This window comes from Sinocyclocheilus grahami, unplaced genomic scaffold (assembly GCF_001515645.1).
Source record: "Sinocyclocheilus grahami isolate Dianchi unplaced genomic scaffold, SAMN03320097.WGS_v1.1 scaffold1047.1, whole genome shotgun sequence".
Classification (NCBI taxonomy): Eukaryota; Metazoa; Chordata; class Actinopteri; order Cypriniformes; family Cyprinidae; genus Sinocyclocheilus; species Sinocyclocheilus grahami.
In genome coordinates, this window is record NW_015506226.1 from 434,960 (window position 1) to 455,590 (window position 20,631).

At 37.0% G+C, this 20,631-nt stretch overlaps 1 protein-coding gene across 1 annotated transcript in view; it reads right to left on the reverse strand.

Moving 5' to 3' along the window:
- Window positions 1-20,631, reverse strand: part of LOC107566109 (BRISC and BRCA1 A complex member 2) — an 84,112-nt gene that overhangs the window by 50,206 nt on the left and 13,275 nt on the right. Inside the window, exon 4 of the mRNA XM_016251481.1 lies at window positions 17,061-17,155. Within this exon, the coding sequence (XP_016106967.1) occupies window positions 17,061-17,155 (95 nt within the window). The remainder of the gene's footprint in view (window positions 1-17,060; window positions 17,156-20,631) is intronic.

Sequence of the window (20,631 nt, forward strand, 5' to 3'; positions counted from 1 at the left end):
GCAAAATGCTCCTCTCTAGACTTAATTTCTCTAGTGAACTAACGAGCTGTGTTTTATTTCCACGCTGTGTTGTTGATGTCTTTCCGTGGTTGAAACACTGATTGAGCAATTACATGAGGCATGAGATGTTCAGTCATGTTTATTTGCGTTAAAACTAGTAGTACAGAGGAAGGAATGATCGAGTTCACTCACGCTCCGCTCTGCACAAATCTGCGGGGCATCACGGCTCAGACACGGGAACCGGAGCTGATCGCGCCCGCTCTAGTCAGTGCTTGTGTTGGGATTATACCAGCACGTTTCTGAACCGTCCCAGAAGCGGCTCTCTAAGGCATTTATACAGTGATCTGTCGTGCCACATAAAAGACGGTCAAACGCCATTTATTATTTGAATTTCCTGAGAAGAAGAAGAAGAAGAAAAAAAGAAAAAAAAAAACTGTATTTGTGCGGTACACATGCGTACCGAACCGAAAGACCTGTACCGAAACGGTTCGGTACGAATACGTGTACCGTTACACCCCTAATATATATATATATATATATATTTTTTTTTCTCTTTCTCTTTCTCAGTAATGGTAAACTGGTTGGAGCCATTGCAAAATGGTTAGCACACATGCTCTGATACATGATCACTGGTGCTCAAAAAGGCAACATCAGCTTAAATCCAGCTCATGACATTCCTAGTTCCTGTTCCTTCAGTTATTTCCTGAATTTTCCCCATTACAGTATGAAATAAGTTTTGTGTATGAGTGTGTCTGTTTAGTTTTTGTGCAAAAATTTTTGAAATGGGGGTGGGGCGACTCAAAAAGTCTTTCAAATTGATCATCAGAATTTCTGTGAAATTTCCTTTTAGCCAACTTGTACCTAGGTTCATTCTGGTATAGGATGCTTACATTTCTAATCCAAATTTCAATGAATACCATTCAGGATATTCACTGAAAAATTTGTGCCACTGATACAAATTCCGTTTCATGTTGACTTTAAGAAACACTTATCAATGTTTTATTGAGTCATTGGCGAAACGGTTATCTTTCCCATCCTGATTAAGAATTACAACACCCTAAAAACTGTTCCATTGTTACAGAATTTCAAATCAAGACGAGAAAGTCAACGTTTCCACATACGAGGAGTGGTTTTCTGGATAATGTCTTAACTTTTTACTTTAAAAGTGAGATGACATCATTGCCCAGCATCACTCCCCTTGGTAGGGAGTAAGACGTGTGTGAAACAGTTATCAGACTGCCATTATTCATCACATTAATACAGGGTGGATAAAGATAAATAGTAGATATACTGTGGTCCGCTATGCTACAAAGATATACAACAAGGGCACCGATTTCCAGATACAAATCAGTCAGATCCATATTTACAGGGTCTTGATTCATTTTGAGATCAACAAGAACATTTCTGTTACAATGTCATTTAAGCCTAGACACACAAAGTGATTCTCCATTAACAAATACTGTGAACTGAACACTGAACACTCAACCTTGGTAACCAAGGGATTGTCCAAGATGGCACACTTGACGAGGACGCCCTAGCTCATATCTAAAAATTCCATGACCATAACGGTCTCATTTGTCATTTTAAAATTCAGATTGATGCTCACAACCGTTTACAGTTGTCTTTTGCAAAGTCTCCAATGTTGTGGATTTTACAGCAGATGTCTCAACAGTCTATGGATCATTAAGTCACCAAAATATGGACTTGGAGAACTGGAGGACATCTGCAGGACTCAAAAAATGTTGCAAAGATTATTTAGGGAAAACCTTCACAAGTAATAAAAATAATAATAATTAACTAAAGAAAATGCATACAGTCTTAAAATGACAGCAGCCGAATATCCTGTACCTGTTGACTTTAATGTTAATCAAACAACAAAAGAAAAAGAGAGAATCACTCACTGCTCTTAACTGAATAACTTTTGGAGCTTTAGTAAGGATCAATGTAAGTTCATCTGATACAGTGAAGACTATGCAGTGCTTTATTTTACGTTTGATTACTTTATTAAATTTCTGTTTTTCTTACTTGAATACTACTGTTAGACTGACCTACCTGAAAAACTTAAAGCACTGTTTAATCCATTTGTCCTTTGTCATTTGTTTCTTACTTCAGACTTATACTAGGCTGGTATTACTTTTATTAATTAGTATCAAGAATTGGCATCTAAAGTTTCAAACTTTAAAGATTTTGGTTATATCACCCATCCCTTCTATTAACACACTGTAACATGACCAGAGAATCACAAGAAAGCCAAAGAGCATTCTGACTTTGCCACATCAGTGTGTTTTGAAAGAATTCTGAATGACACATTTTATATGAGAAGCATGACAGTTGTGTGAAGTACAACCTCTCATTTGACTGCTTTTCACAAATACTGAGTATAAATGACCCCAGAAAACATCCGAGGCATTCAGCAGCTAAACCCATGCCAGAAACACTATGAGCCAGCTGATGATGACATAACCACAGTGGTTCACATACACAAGCCATCTCCATTAGCCACTTTTATCAGTCATTGCTCTATTTTAAGATCTATCTGTTCTGAGATCGCGAGGGTCAAATGTCAGAGTTATTTGCATGCCACATCAACAAGAAAGAGTTAAGCACTGAATGGTTAGAAAAGATGACAATATCAGTCTGGTTTCTCAGTCAGACCTCTGTCCGTCTGGCCACTTTTCTGTACGTCTCTCTATAGATCAGTCTGAGCAAGAAGAAAGATGCCATTGTTTTGGAGAGGGAAGGGCTCATCCTTTCTGCCGGGAGAGGAAGCTGGGGCAGAGGCAGGACGCTTACACCAGCAATGACCTCATAGTCCTGCGCTGCCTACGGTTACCAGCAACAACAGGATTCCCGTAATGAGTGGGCGACAGAAAACAAGTTGGATATTGTTTAGGTATGTTTTAGGATGAAGCAATGAACAGCCCGAGGAGAGTTGAGGATGAAGAAAACGAAGGAAAGCTGGCTTGAGGAATGTGCTGTGTCAGAGGAACTGTGTTTAAACTAACCAGGGCCCCCGGAGAGTCTTTTCCACTTTGTGATCCCCAGACTTTACAATCGAGACAGCAGTCGGTCGCAAAATGCTAGATACGTGCCATAAAACAAAAGGCCTACGCAGGTACAGTGATGCAATATTTGCACTCTTTCTGAGTCACTCCAAGTCCTGTCTGCCTGGAAACCATTTCTTACTCAGAGAGAGGACAAAGCAATCTTCATTTTGTAACATCTCATCATTACACAAAAATGTACCTCATGGTTATAAAGAGAGAGAGAGAGAGAGAGAGAGAGAGAGAGAGAGAGAGAAAATCTAAAATCTATTTGTTTTCAATGAATGACATCCTCATGGTAGAACCAATTTTATTCATTCATAACATAATATGATTGTAATGTTCATGGTAAAAGACCATTTAAAAATGCTAAGGTAAAACCTATGAATTGGTGAATGGTGAAAAGCTGTAATAGAACTAATGGGACATTTCATGTAATTTTACAGTAAAATACTGTTAAATGTGTCGTTTTTGAAAGAGGAAAAAGTGTCACCTTGTACAGTAAAAATGCAAATGTACATTCCTATAATTCTCTGTGTAACAGCTAGCTCACATTTAAGGTTTCTTTTCACTGAAATAACCGTTTCTTCTCTTTTTTTCCAATCACTTATGTACAGTATATTAGGATTTTGTGACATCTTATGTTGTTAACGTTTATTGCATACTATGACGGTGTATTGTTGTTTTAACACTGTGCACCTTCTATATATTATTATTTATCATACTTTGTGGAAAAGCTAGCAGTAATTAACTTTGATGTGTCTTTCTCTTTACAGTCTGTGTTTTTAAGGTGGTTGTCAGCATATTAGGTAATACAAGATTTTAGTAGTTCTGTATATTAACATTATTTCAGGTAATGAAAGTAATGATACCACATTTTTATGGTAAAGGTTAGGTTGTTTTTTTGTCTTTCTTTCTTCAGTCGAAAAGAAATTAAGGTTTTTGAGGAAAATTTTTTCTCCATATAATGGACTTCAACAGTTACCAAATGGTTGAAGGTCCAATTTGCAGTTTCAGAGCAGCTTCAAAGGCCTCTACATGGTACCAGCTGATGAATAAGGGTCTTATCTAGCGAAACAATCTGTCATTTCTAAAAAAAAAACACACAAATGCTAGTCGTGCACAGATATATGTTTTTAAAACTCAAGTTAATTTACTTAAATTTGCCTTTTGCTAATTAAGTTTTTCTGAATTACAATGTAGCTTGACACTTTACTATGTTGAATTTAATGCACTGGGCCACAGTGACAAAAAGAGGGATAATAATTTTAAATAATAATAATAATAATACACACACATAAAGCACATATTTGATCTGTTCTGCAGATCGTTATGAAGTCTTTTTGTTTCACTGTTACTATGTGGCCACACTGGGAGCATTTTAAGAGGGGAGTGCGAGTTCCTGTAAGTTGATCTGTCAGAGCTGGGCCGAGGAAGATGTGCCGTGGGCGTGACGCCTCCAGGTTCAGTAACACCCGAGAGGCACACCCAGTCCTCCTCACCTTCAGAGCAAACCTCCCACACACATGCATGCACACGCACGCACACACACATAGAAAGAGCTGCTCTGACAGTGGCTTTCTGCATAATAATGCATCAGTCACAACAAAATCTGTTAGTGTATCTATATATATATATATATATATATACAGAGCATCACCACTGGATCACAATAATATTGTGAACCACACACACAAAGATAGTTCCGTTTCTGTCAATGGCTTTGCCAGTAATAGCTGCATTAAATTTGGGATTTGCTTTAGCAGAACAGGAAGGAAAAGGAAATGGTGGTTAAGTGTGCCCAGGTTTGCCTGCCTCTGTATATTGTTACCCTGCACTGCATTGTTGTGTAACGGGACATGAGGTGTTCCTTCAGCAGGAGGGAACAGCAGATTCTATTAAAATGACTTTTTATTTCATCCACCATAGAGCCTTCAATTCTGCATTTCCTTTCCCATGACAGACAACAGTAAGGAACTTTTCTTTACCAGGTAATCAAGTCTAATCTCTTCACAGTAAATCCGTAAGATTCACCCATTATTGCCCACTAAGTGAAACCGGCAAGTTCATTTTCTTAGAAAAGTAACAGCACAATTCCCAATAAGCTGCATAATTTGTAAAGAGTTCAGGATGGGTTGAAGCACGATTGAGGCACTGACATATCCAGTTCAACTGCTTTGAAAAAGTTCATTTGTATGGCTTTATTGCTGCAGATTACCTTATTTAGTTTGACCTCAATGGTCACCATTAAGTGGTGATCTCAACTGAGCTTAAACTACACTAGACCTAAAATAGTGCTTTGTTATTGTAAGTAAAGCAGGTGTTTTTTGTTTTTTTTCTGTGAGAGCAGATTATAGCACTTAAAGTCAGCAAGAGGTGCCTCCACTCTCCTGCATGTCTGGATTTATGGCAGTTGAGGGTTTTTCCCAAAGTTCACTCATGGTTCAGGTGCAGGCTAAACGCAGATATTTACAATTATTGCTTTAAACCGCTGTTCAAAGCAGAATTCCTGGTGTGTAGGAAACCTGGAAGCAAACGGGGCCGGAGAAATGAAAAGGCTGAAATTAAACAGGTCACTCAGGATAGTGTTGCAAAATGTTTGGAAACTCCAGATGGGCAAATTTAAGAGGCTGGAGAAGGTACCATTAAAATAGTTAAGGTGAAAAAAAAGATGTAAATCTGAAAGTGAAAGCCAGTGAAAATGTTAGTCAAGTTAGTTGTTATGACAGGGTCTTAATAAGGCAGTGCTTTAATAATACAGACTGCATGAATACGTGTAATGCAAAGTACGTCGTGTGTGAACTGTGTGTTTTTTCCACTTGGAATTGATTCAGGGTTTTTTTCTTTCTTTATTCTATTTTATTTTATTTTTTTCTTCCAGTTTTCTTGTCTGGTACACTGTAAAAAAAAAAAAACTGTGACATTTAGCTGTGGTTGCCAGAACTTCACCGTAAAAAATATGGTAGCAACATTTTAGGCTTTACAGACTTGACTTAAAGTCACAATAAAATACTGTATTTCATTAACTGATGTAATGTTAATAAACCAACACATTGACATACTAATATCTGTTTTGAACCATTGTAAAAACCATTTCATGTCAAAACCATGTCATTCACACTAACACTAAATCCCATCATGGTGACACACATGATACTGAAATAATGGACTTAAAGTCACAATAAAATACTGTATTTCATTAACTGATGTAATGTTAATAAACCAACACATTGACATACTAATATCTGTTTTGAACCATTGTAAAAACCATTTCATGTCAAAACCATGTCATTCACACTAACACTAAATCCCATCATGGTGACACACATGATACTGAAATAATGCAATAAATATTAATATAACAACATTAGATGTAAGATTAAACCCTAATGTACACAACTGATAAGAAAAAACTAAGAAGAAAAATGTTATTTCAACAAAAAACATCAACTATGAAGTGTCATGCAGGGAATTCTGGGAGTGTCAATTTACAGTTTTTCACTGTAAATTATACAATGACTTTTTCTTTTTCACTTCCAAAAACCATATTTTTAACAGTATTTTACTGTAAAATTACGTTAAATGTAATTACATTTATTCACCGAATATATTTAGGAAACTTACTGTTAACCAATTAACAGGTTTTTACTGTAGCATTTTTACAGTCTTTTACTGTTAAAATCCCAATAATTTTTTACAGTGTAGACAGTTCAGAAAATTATCTCTTTACAACCTAATATTTGTTGTAAATAAGGTATCCAGGGTTCAGGCCTTGTTCCAGCTATAGACTTATTTAATTCCCTGCAACTGGGGCAAATCAAACAAGGCCAGTCAAATAAAGTTTAGAAGAAAAAAACAATGCAATCTCAATCAGTTTACTAGAATCAACCATCACTAAATTAGAAAGAGATGACAGGGTGTACATTAACACTTCTGTATCCAGCCATTGGTATCCTCTGGTTCCTAAAATCTCCCTGGCCGATACACTTCCCGGCAGTTTCCTGGTCAGTATGAACAGTGTATTCAGCCCATGCCAAAATACAACCCCTCCTACTTCTCTATTGTCAACGCTTCATCCTTTCCATAATGCCAAGTGACTCGTAAAAAACAGAACTGCCGGTGTGATTGCCAGAAGCAGGCCTAGAAAAACTTGTAGGCAATTCCGAGAGACCAATGAAATATCCCTCCATGGGGATTGATGGGAAATTATGTATCCAGAGAAAGGGAGAGGGGCAAATGACAGGAACGTTAATCCATAACATAAGAATAAACCATACAGGGATGACACAATATCCAATTATTGCAACCCTATATTACTAACCCTCCCTAGATTCATTAAGCTACTACATCATTAGATGAAATTAAGTATACACTATAAACAAAAAAGTACAACATTTGCATAGATACACCACCAATTTAGTGTAGCAAATTAGCTCAAAAGGGAAACGTATATAAATAATTATTTATATCAGCTATTGAAGGTTCGATGGCATTGGAATTGCGATCACGTTCTTCCGGGTTGAAGAGTGACGAACTCCAAAGATGTTAGTCTGACTTGGTGGTGGTCGAGAGAGTTCTCTCCCAGGTGAGAAGTGGTAACATGGCTTGTTGCAACTTTGAGGTGCTGCCAGCGCGGGGGAGGTCCCGTGGATCGCGGTCGGACTGGATGTCCAAGAGGCAAGGGAGTAATAGCAGTCAGAGCTGAAGAAGAAGAGGACCGGGTCACAGATGTGAGGCCTTTCTACCACTGAGCCATAAAAGCTATGTTATCTGGCTGAGGTGTCCTGGCTGCCATGGAAACCAGTGTCCTGGGGGGTTGTTCACAGACATCCCGGCACCCAGTCCGATTGTTGGGTGAGGGGTCTGTTGGATTATTTGTTAAAGTCCCCATGAAATCAAAATGAAAGTTTTTTGGGTGTTAGTATCAATATGTTAAGTCTTAAGGTTATCTATAAGGCAGTGTGCTCCAAAACAGTGACAAAATTAGCATTTAGAAGATATAAGCATTCAAAGATTGCAGTTCGCTACTTCCGCCAAAACGGCTCAATGATTTTTTTGACGTCACATGACATTCTCCCAATCCTCTTCTGGATCATCCAAATGCTCTCTAGCAAACTTCAGAGGGGCCTGGACATGTACTGGCTTAAGCAGGGGGACACGTCTGGCACTGCAGGATTTGAGTCCCTGGCAGCGCAGTGTGTTACTGATGGTAGCCTTTGTTACTTTGGTCCCAGCTCTCTGCAGGTCATTCACTAGGTCCCCCCGTGTGGTTCTGGGATTTTTGCTCACAGTTCTTGTGATCATTTTGACCCCACGGGGTGAGATCTTGCATGGAGCCCCAGATCGAGGGAGATTATCACTTCAGCTTCTCATCAAACTTTCTGTCCAATTAAATGCTCTCTAGAATCCAAAGCGCCCGCGTCCCACTATAAAATAGATGCTGAAGCTGCGGCTGAAATCGGTCACTTGTCCACAGAACTAGTATTTTCTGTACAGTGAATGACACGTAGTGCACTATATAGGGGACAGGGAACGATTCAAACAGTGTAAATATGCTTTCCATTGAGGAAAAAAAGAAGTCCAGTTTTGCGCACCCACCGCACCGCACACACACTCTGCTCCAGTCCAGAGACAGGATAGCACGGAGCGGATCACATGCGCAAGTCGGCGCAGACCACAAAATGTATCGGAGCTATTTGAATTCTACACAGAATGCTATATTTTATAGCAATATGGATGAGATTGTGGCTGGCATACCCTGTCAAATGTGGCTTTACGGAGCTCAACGGCTCTGAACGGCTCTAGCCCAAGCTGTGATATAAACGAACACTATTGGCTATTTTAAAAAGGTCTTCCTGTTTCAGTTAAAATGACGTCAACACATAGAGTAACGCTGCGTGTTTCTAAGCATTTCAGGGGACTTTTAAATATAACAAATAATAATGTGTCTGATTTGTCCATCTGTTACATTAGATTTTCCATTTAAACAAAAGCAATTTTTCTTAAGGCTAACACAATATATTTATTATTATAGACAAATGTTGAGTTATAAAGATGTAAACAACAAAATAATAAAATGATAATGAAATAAAATAAAAAATAAAAATATTGCATGAATTCTGATCTGACAGTGGCCAAGATCAGAAGTGATTGTAACTGTTCTCACTGTCATTCAAAAAATCAATCAATCAATCAATCAATCAATCAATCAATCAATCAATCCAATCTGATTTGGGCCACATTCCACTGTGGTGTAAACATAGCCATAGACCTAATTCTAAATGGAAGTCAAAAGTGTAAAATATATCCCAGAATAATTACACTCAATATACAGTGGGGAAAAAAAGTATTTAGTCAGCCACCAATTGTGCAAGTTCTCCCACTTAAAAAGATGAGAGAGGCCTGTAATTTTCATCATAGGTATACCTCAACTATGAGAGACAAAATGAGAAAAAAAAACCAGAAAATCACATTGTAGGATTTTTAAAGAATTTATTTGCAAATTAAGGTGGAAAATAAGTATTTGGTCAATAACAAAATTTCATCTCAATACTTTGTTATATACACTTTGTTGGCAATGACAGAGGTCAAACATTTTCTGTAAGTCTTCACAAGGTTTTGATGAAGTGAATGACACATTTCCCAATGCCTATATGATGATTATAGTTTAAAAGTGCTTGTACAATGAAAAATATATTTAGTATATTTTGACTTGATGGCTTCACTTGTTCAGTAATTTGGTGTTATTCTTTTGACCACACACCGCTCCGTCCTGAATAACCCATCATGGATAATTCAATAGTCACTCTATGATATTAAGTTACAATGCCTTCTAAACGTGAAACACTTGAATAAAGTGTGGATTGCACCGTGGTCGAAAAAAGGTCACACAAAAACGTGGAATATAGCAGGATTATGCGTTGCATGAATCATTAATATAAGCCTAAACAAGACATCACCACAGGCTGAGATGTTTGCTGTCTAGACTGCAGCCTCGATTCTCCGAAGCCCGGTGAAACTTAAACCGAGCTTGCTTTGATCTCTCCAGTTTTCCCATGGCTAACGTCAGATGTTCCATCCCAGAGCTTAGACCACTGTCTCAGCCACCTCGCCACAATTAGCTGCTCTTTCCTCAATGGCCAGAAAAGCCACTAATTAAAATAAAAAGTAGTGAAGCTCTGTAGTGTGCTGCTTCAGCAGTGTTAGTGTTTGACAGAGGTTTATTAGACACTAAACAGAGGCATGTAGCAGGCAGGCATCCCTTACTCATATTTAAAGCTTCACATTCACTCTTATTCTGCTCTTCAGGAGACATAATAACAGACACAATGCCCACCCCTTTTAATTACACAAAAGAGGAATTTTCTAATTAAATATGCACTAATTTGCTTTCATTTCAAGAACAGAAATCATGTTTCATTTTGTTGGCACATTAGAGTTCTTACAGAGGGGAATACGGATATCTCTTTTTACCACTCCATAAATCAGAAAATACTGCCAACAGGCAGAAAAAAATAAATTTTCATCATGTTTTCAGGTACAAAAGGTTTGGTGTGTAAGGGCTACTGAAGTGGAGATTTCTAGCACAGCGCGTGACAAATAACTAATTTTGAGAAAACAGTCTTCGGATAGTAATCGTATTGCAATTAAAATCTACAGAAGCAAATAAATAAAGTGCAATAAAATAATGTTTTTGCCTGTAGTGGCTTTCCTTAGTTGCTAATTGAGGTCTGGCTTCCTGATCCCAGTGGTACATTCTGGGAAGCACCGCCACTTAATCATACATTTTCCGCCAAGTTGTGCAAGTGAATGGCCTGGTTATAGGAATTAAGTAAGGCTGGAATAAAGTATCATTTTTGGCCCTCTTCACAGCATGCTGAATCACTTTGGGCCAACGTTACATTAGTCTACAGGATTGGCTGTGGCTACTCTGACAATGAATCGTTATGGTTCTCCAGCTAATAATGGACAAACTGCATTACAACTGTAAAAACCTTATTTTTATGCATATGTTTTTTAAGTTTTCACACAATTAATGCCCACTCAGTGGTCAATGTTGGGGAGCTACTTCAGTCATGTACTGTATGTCCTCCTGTCTATTTGAATGGGTTAAGACCAAAATTTCACATCATGGATAAAATCTAACAGCATTGAATACAGCATTGATAAAAGCATTTGCCAAATGCATTATGGCATGTATAATGTAAATGAAAATGTAAGAAGGTAATTGCCTCTTTCCAAGACATCTTTTCCTATAGCCATCCTGCTGAATTATACAATTCTCCCATTCATTTTTTACTCTTTGTACTTTCTAAAATGGTATATGGCATAGATATTACTTTGTCTGCACCGTAGTGCACTCTTTGACCTTCATCCATGAAAGTGCCAAGGCTTGAGGTTCTCAGGTGCTCACTGCTATTTGAATGAAAAGTATCTGAATGAAATTGCTACAGCGCTGCTGTTTGGAGCTATCTGAGTCATATTCTGCTTCGTGCAGTGCTTTCACAGCAAGCCAAATCAAACTTGTGATCTCTGTGGTAGCAACACAATCTCTGCCTAGTCATGATGTTATAATAATGTGTCCCTGTACTTGAGGATATTAAATTACAACGACCAAAACTAAGAACAAATTACAAAGAAGCATTAGGACATCTCTACTGTTTATGGTGTACTGCATTGCAAATGTTTTTTTTTTCTTCATAGTTGGCTAAATATGATCATCAAATGCCACTGGTACTTGTGTATCTTTTAACATATCAATGATGCCATGTATTTATGCACCATACTTTTAATGTACACAAACAAATACCAGTTTTGGTCTGTGCATCACACAAAACTAGCAATTGGCTTCAGAACACTTATATAGCACAAGTCATATAGAGTACAGACACAACTTGTCTGAATACATAAATTGTTTGTTCACAATTGAACTCCACAGAATAAGATACTTTGTAATTTAGGGCCAAGTGAAATCCATTTTACTTTCTCCTAAATTCTGTTTCTCATTTTATTTTTTATGGATTCAAATGTTATTGATTGAATACACATTTATCATCAAAAATAATGTCTAATGAAATGAGTTAATAAAACTTTAACAATTTAATCAAGCTTTTAAAATGTTATCAAATGAAAATATAACTATTAATTTACAATAAAACATTGCATGTTTATTACTCGCCAAATAAGATGCTGCACAACAGAACTCCATAAATTAAAACATAATTTAAAAAGTAAAATTTAAAAATAACCTACATTAATCGACTTTAAAAATACCAATGATGAGAACACTCTTCTAACATTTTTTTTTTCACACCGTAGTAAATCGTCTGGTGTTAGCTGTTCACGTAAACCCACCATTCGAGCCATGGAAACAAATTGGTGGTCAGCAGCTAATAATACTTGTGACAGACTGTAAACAACCCCAAGTTTTGCTAAGACATCAGAAATTCCTCAAAGCAGTGTGAAATCTCTGCAATATTCCATGTAGCTGGAAAACAAGCCTTTGTCCAGCATCTGAACGCTGGTGATGTGAAAAGTAGAATCATTAAATATAACAGTCAGATATCTTTGTTGTTAGCTTAGTAAGATGCCAACTTTCCTACTTACAAAACCTATTTAAACTGTATCATTAAAATGTATCACAACTAAACAAAACAACTTAATTATTTTTAAATTGCATTTACATTTATACATGAACTTCATTTACAGCAAATTGAGAGGACTCGCAACCCTGGGTCATGTGATTGTGATTGCGAACAACATTTATTTGGAACAACTCTACGTATGGTGCCAAATGAGTTACTGTACATCACCTATGCTCTTCCGAGTAGCTGACTATGTGCAGCCTTCAAAATCATTTACTTGTGAGGTTCTATAACACATACGATTCTGCCTTTGAGGAATAGGTCTACTGTATATAGTCAGTAGAAAGCAAGGCAGCTTGCTAGGTTTTGGAACAGAGCTGCATATTGACGTGTGAAAGATCAGGATGCAAGACGTCATTGTTGATCCTGAGTCTCTCACATGCCAATGTGAAAATTATCAGTTTGCATGGGACACACTGACAGACGAATTAAACCAGGAGAACCATCTGGGAAGGATGAAAGCAAATAAGATGAACAAGTCAGAATAAGAACATATACAGCTAATTAACACCTGTTTTTAGACATTATGTTTGCCTATGATGTGGCATATTAATATATTCAGGCATTTTGGATCATTCATGTTTGGTTACACATAAAAAAAAAGTGCTTAGTGCAGAATAAACAGGATGAAGGACAAACCAGCGTAAGAAAATATCCCTGGAAAAGAAACCGAATGGCTGCACACACATATACGCCATACCGAAGAAGCTAAAACACAAAGCAAACACATAGGCAGAGTGCAGACTTGGCAGCACAGAGGTGCTTCCCCCCTCATGTTTCATGAGCAATAGTCACCGTCTCACAGACTCTGGCACTGACAGACGAATTAAACCAGGAGAACCATCTGGGAAGGATGAAAGCAAATAAGATGAACAAGTCAGAATAAGAACATATACAGCTAATTAACACCTGTTTTTAGACATTATGTTTGCCTATGATGTGGCATATTAATATACTCAGGCATTTTGGATCATTCATGTTTGGTTACACATAAAAAAAAAAGTGCTTAGTGCAGAATAAACAGGATGAAGGACAAACCAGCGTAAGAAAATATCCCTGGAAAAGAAACCGAATGGCTGCACACACATATACGCCATACCGAAGAAGCTAAAACACAAAGCAAACACATAGGCAGAGTGCAGACTTGGCAGCACAGAGGTGCTTCCCCCCTCATGTTTCATGAGCAATAGTCACCGTCTCACAGACTCTGACATAAGCAGGGGATTTTTTCATTCCGTTCCTCCTTAAAAATAGCCTGGAGGACAGCTTTAAGCAATCAGTGTATGAGGAGTCTCAACAACAGAGTCCAGACGAATCTAGACCATGTCTTGCACAAACTTGCATGTCACAAACTCTGTCTCCCTTGCAAACATCATCTCTGAGGAACAAACCCATATGATGAATTCTCATAATTTAACACACCATGAGAGGAATCTGGCGGGCCCCTTTGAGATGCCAGTAAATTTCGCCTATGAATAGAATAGAATAGAATTTACTGCAATATGACAATGGTCAGTGGAATTTGTTGTTGTGATTTTCACACAATGCGATCACAGAACATTCATTTTTATAATAGGGATATAATAAAAAACAATGATCAAGGAAACAAGGTAATGGCTCATGACTGGTTTCTTATGGAGTTTGAACTATGGATTGTTTGTACTAACAGATTTGATGTCACCAATTTGGAAAGAGAGCGTTTAGCAATGCATGATTTGAGAGGCAGAACAACATATCGAGAATGCTGTGGATGTGTGAAACTTCTCAAGTGCACTTGAAACAGACTGTTAGACTATGTCTCTGACCACTAACTCTTCATAAACTCACGGAGATCTGATGCACAACTATGTAACCATGGGTTAAATTTGTTGCATATTTCCAAATAATTTATTATGATCCACAAACAAAAGTAGAGAGATCAATGAAAATAAAATCACACATATATACAAACTACAGTACTTGCTCTGTAACAAAAAATAGATTAATAAGACTACAAACTGCCTATTAGATTTACCCAAAACAAATTATATTTCATGTTTAACCACTATAGAGACATCAGAGACAGCGGCAAATTCCCGAAGATCTGTCCGAGGTAAGGTTCATACAGTACATTAAAGTACATTGTCACCTAAAAAAAACTCTTAAAACTACATTTTGTGACACAAAACAGTATTATTTATAAAATTATAGTGGATTTGAGCGTCCATCGTGACACTCGCTGTGAGAAATACTGCAAGTGGAGTGATACAAACGATGAAACGGCTGGAGTTTCGTTATCACTAGAATATCGCACTCCTGGAAAAGGCTCTCAGCCAATCAGATTCGAGAATCAGAAAGAGATGCTGTATATGTAAGGGATAATGCATGGCTAGCTGTGCATTAAACTATTTTTTAATGCACGAAATGTAGGCCAAGAACGACCCGACGCGAAGCGGAGAATGGTTGCCTCTGCGGAGATTAAAATCATTTAATGCACAGCTAGCCATGCATTATCCCACTTATACCATGGTCATTTGCAAGCATTGACAAATTAAAGCTGTTAATTATGTTTGCAGTGCACTATTTGACCGAAAGGGTAAAAATTATGTTTTTTTTAATCAGTTACAGCTCGTTAGCTCTAGCATTCTGCCCGCTTCAAATCAGATACAGAGATAATAGTACGGTAAGACCACATTTATTTGAATGAATTAGAGCATTTATTTGAATTAATTATCGATCGAGAGAGAGAGTGAAAGAGAGAGAGATGACAGTTGTGTGTGTGTGTGTGTTATCTACATCTGTGCATCTCTCTCTACAAACAATAAAGCTGTGTTTAGTTACTTCAAAAACAGCGATTTTACCACCTCGTTGCTGAGGAATATAATGTAGCGATCCAGAATCTATGCTATTTTATTAATTACAGTCGAGGGGCAGCATTGACAAGTTTCTGTGTGTGCAGCGCGATCTGAGATCTCCGACCTCTCTCTCTGTGTGTGTGGGCGAGTGATGTGTGTGTTTGCGTGCATCAATTAGCGCATTAATATAGAATGGTGATTACACTGACTTAGAAAACATAAAAAAATAAATATATAAAATATATACATATGTATATATATATATATATATATATATATACATATATTTGTATTTTCCGTTTAGCAATTTTGTTGTTTTTCATTTTTATTAGTCTAAATAGTTTTTTTAATGGTTATAATAGTTCACTATAACTATAGTTAACTATAATAACCCTGATCACATCTGAACATTTGTGGATCACTTCCTGTGCATTTATGAATCACTCAAATGCTTTTGTGGATTTTGAAACATTTCTAGCGTCAAGACAGCTGGGCTCCACCCACCGTCTACTCAAGCCAATCAGATAACAGCAATCACAGCACGTTCTAGCTACAACCAAAATAAATTGGTAATTGTTTCTTTGAAAATTTAATTTAATTTATTTATTTATTTAATACATTTTATGAAACTCTCCACATTTATTTGAGGATCGTAATTGATTTATTTGGAAATTAAACAAATCTAACCCCATACAGAATACACAGATGCTAAGCATGCAGTACACTGTTTGTGTAGAGAAACACAGTGGCTCTTTCATGCCAAAAATGAAATTCCTAACCCCCTAACAAAAAATAAACCAACATTCCTCAAAAAAAAAGTTTCCTATCTGGATGCTTGTTTTTGAGGATGTTCCGAAGCAGTACTGCCTCTTTTACTAATTGTGCAATACTAAAATCGGCAGCAGAAGGAGGACACTTTTAAGCGCAGACGCAACGCTTACGTAATTCACCAACACTCTCTCTTGAAAACGCTGGAAGCCCCACAGGTCAAATCTGGCTGCTGAGTCGACCACGCATATCAATACCAGCCATCTGATTTAACTAACCGCACCAAAGGAAGTCAAAACAGCTGAAAGCTCTGTTGCACTGCTACTTCAAAGATATTCAATCATAACAGAGCCATTGTTCTGCCTTGTTGTGTGCATTTCTGAACAACCAGGTTTAGCCTCCAGCTACCACATATTTGGTTCACTGGAGATTTGAGAAAGATTTTGTGGGGGTAAGAGTGACCCTAAAGCAAGCATAGGCACTTCACTAAAACAAGACTACTTTTATTTGTCAGATTTGGTTAAATCTGGTCTCTCTCTACAGAGAAGATCTAAACGGAATACATCATCTTGCATGGGTGTTGCTTTAATGTTGTAAAAAAAAAAAAAGACTCTTTTTGTACATTCCTGTCTTCTTCCCAATATTTATAACTACAGTATTTGTATAGTTAGTCTACTAAGCTACTGTTCTGTAACATTATATTTATATACAATTCTCTATATTTAGAAAGCAGGGTAATGACGTCACATAATTATAATCTTAATACGCACCGCGAGTTCTGATGGTTCAGGAAGGAAGTCAGCATCCTCTCCGAAGATAAAGTCAGGGGGCAGTTCTGGGTCTATGGCATTGAAGATAATGTCCCCTGTAAGAAGAAAGGGTTAATCACGATGATAATTCCTTAATAAATGACATACTTCATTGATTTACATCCAGTTCAAGCCAAATCACATTTGTGAACTCTTTATGAAGCAGCACTGTAGAATTCCACCATGTAAAAAGCAAATCTTGCTGTGTCAAGAAGATTTGCACTTTAGATGCCTACATGATATTCACACACTGTATACTTTCCATGTAAGCTCTTTACATAATAAATAATGGTAGCATGGTTGTTTATCAATGCATGATCTTATTAGACCGAACAACTAATGTCAGTATCAAAGACTATTTTGTTTCCATGGCATAATGGCTCTTGTAGCAACACCAACTCTCAAAGGGCATTATAATCCTAATGGACATTAGCAAGCCACTGAATAAGCTACATTTTCAATCATGGGTATAATGTTCCGATATAAATATTGTTGGACACCATTATGATGGGCTTTATCTGTGTGCTACAGGTAAAAAGGTACAAATTCTATACTTCAAAAAACATTTGTCATGTTCCATTAATCCCTTAGAAAGCACACAAACAAGCTACTAGGATTTGGTACCTTTCTGGGAACAAAGATGGGTACAAAAACATACCTCACCAGACCGTGTCAAAGTACAAAGGCTATTAATTTCTTTATCATTATTAAGAACCATTTCACAACACAACAGTGACAAGGATTTTTAACACCGTAAAGGACTGAACATGTGTTTCTCTCATTCAAGATATACACAAAGTTATCGCAAGTGTCATGAATACCTCAGATTTAAACAGGTGGAAAAACAAAATTGATTATTAAAGCTATTAATAATGATGTAAAGTTTCACAGTAAGCCGCAGACGATGTGGTGAAGCACAAGACATCTTTACTTCTGGTACTTTTTTGTGCTTCTCTGAGCTTCAGTAGCCATTCACTTTTGAAGTATTGTATAAGTTAACAACTCAACATCTGTGTTTCAAGCGACATTGTTTCAAGCATTGTTTTTGTAGCTTGCTTAGCTCCCATCGATGTTCCTATCAAACATGACTCATGCATTATCAGCACATGATTTTCTTGTTTAACACTGTAAAGCTGCTTTGACACAATCTGTATTGTACAAAGCGGCTAATGGACATTAGCAAGCCACTGAATAAGCTACATTTTCAATCATGGGTATAATGTTCCGATATAAATATTGTTGGACACCATTATGATGGGCTTTATCTGTGTGCTACAGGTAAAAAGGTACAAATTATATACTTCAAAAAACATTTGTCATGTTCCATTAATCCCTTAGAAAGCACACAAACAAGCTACTAGGATTTGGTACCTTTCTGGGAACAAAGATGGGTACAAAAACATACCTCACCAGACCGTGTCAAAGTACAAAGGCTATTAATTTCTTTATCATTATTAAGAACTATTTCACAACACAACAGTGACAAGGATTTTTAACACCGTAAAGGACTGAACATGTGTTTCTCTCATTCAAGATATACACAAAAAGTTCTTGCAAGTGTCATGAATACCTCAGATTTAAACAGGTGGAAAAACAAAATTGATTATTAAAGCTATTAATAATGATGTAAAGTTTCACAGTAAGCCGCAGACGATGTGGTGAAGCACAAGACATCTTTACTTCTGGTACTTTTTTGTGCTTCTCTGAGCTTCAGTAGCCATTCACTTTTGAAGCATTGTATAAGTTAACAACTCAACATCTGTGTTTCAAGCGACATTGTTTCAAGCATTGTTTTTGTAGCTTGCTTAGCTCCCATCGATGTTCCTATCAAACATGACTCTTGCATTATCAGCACATGATTTTCTTGTTTAACACTGTAAAGCTGCTTTGACACAATCTGTATTGTACAAAGCGCTATATAAATAAAAGTAACTTCCCTTGACATGATTTTAGACCATTGCATGTTCAAATCATTTCTATTTATACAGCCATTCCTTTTCTCTTAGAAATGTTAAGATATTTTTTTGTTTTTTTTCTCTTCTCTGTTTCTCCTGACTCTAAAGTAGCTCTAAGTAAGCAACTCTAAGTAAAAAATAAATTGAGAAAATTAATTCCATTGATGTTGGGACATACCACACAACTCCACAGCAGGCAGACTGCAACATTTATAAAACAGATCCATCAAAAATCATATGATGCAGAGTTTCTGGAAGATTCTCTAATAATTTGCATAGGTCTGGAATCCCTAGGCAAGTCATCGGCAAAACAAAGGCGATTAGTTATGAAAAGGTCTTGAGTCACTTTTCAGCTGTCAGCCACTGGCAGTTGTAAAATTAAACCTAGGAAGCAGTTCCAACTCACAACTCTGCTATCTTTTTTGAATATTTAGATGCAGAAAAATTTTAATGTGTTTCTAACAATAATAGATATTATGAAGATTTGTGAACGCATCAACTTTCCAAGAAAATCATTCAAACCTGTTTATATCTGAACAATACCTAAAAAAAAAGACAATTATTTTAAATTATGGGGAAAACTGTCAATAAAACATTTAATGGACTACTCCCTGAACAGTGGAGAATGTGTTATTATTTAAAGTGAGAATACGGATGTAATTCAAATACTGATTACTATGATTTATTGTGACACAGTGTTAAGAATGTGTGCATCGTTCAGCGATGCCTCCATTTTAGTAGTAAATTAGATTTTCCATTTCAATTTGCACTTGAGCTCTGACCTCCAGTAAAGGCCACTAAAGCAAACATTTAACATTGTTACGCTTGTGATAATGCACAACTAAAAGCACTGCCTCAGGCATGCACCAATGCCCCCAAAATGACCAACAGCCAAACTTCGTCATTAACCAATCCATAGTTTTTCTTATAATTCTTCTGAGCAGATACAAATTACAACACAATATTACAAATAAAGTCGATAGCCATGCATCTCCAAAAGGAAGAAAGCCTCATTGAGTAACCTCGATTTCTCACTGTCAGACTGCATGACAATTCCAGCTCCAAGAAATGTGTTTCATATGTGGCCTCCGTGAAAAACTGCTTGAGTGTTTGAGTGTCTCATGACTCAGAGCTATAACAGGAACTCCCAGTTAAGATCACTGCAGAGTTATAATTACTATGCAACCTCATTAAACATCACTGAGCTTTGGTACTTGAAAGCATTTCAGACAAAACCTCTAAAAGCCCTTCTCAGAAGCTTGTTTCCATATCGAAAGAGCTGTGCTCAGTGCACCACCATTACGAAGTCTTGAAGAATCTGTGTAATATGCTTTTATTGGTCTAACATTTGCAAAAAGTTCATAGCGTAATGGGCTGCATTGCACAACCTCTTAAAAAATGTAGTTCTGTTGGTTTATGGGGAAATGAGGGCCAAAACTTGCCTTCAGGTTTTTGTGTGAAACATTTCCCTCAAATAAAGGCTGGCTAGGCACTAAACAATTACAGTCTATTACAAAATAAAGCAAATAAACAGAAGGTATGAACTTCTAGGACTGAGCTCCCACATGTTGAGCTGT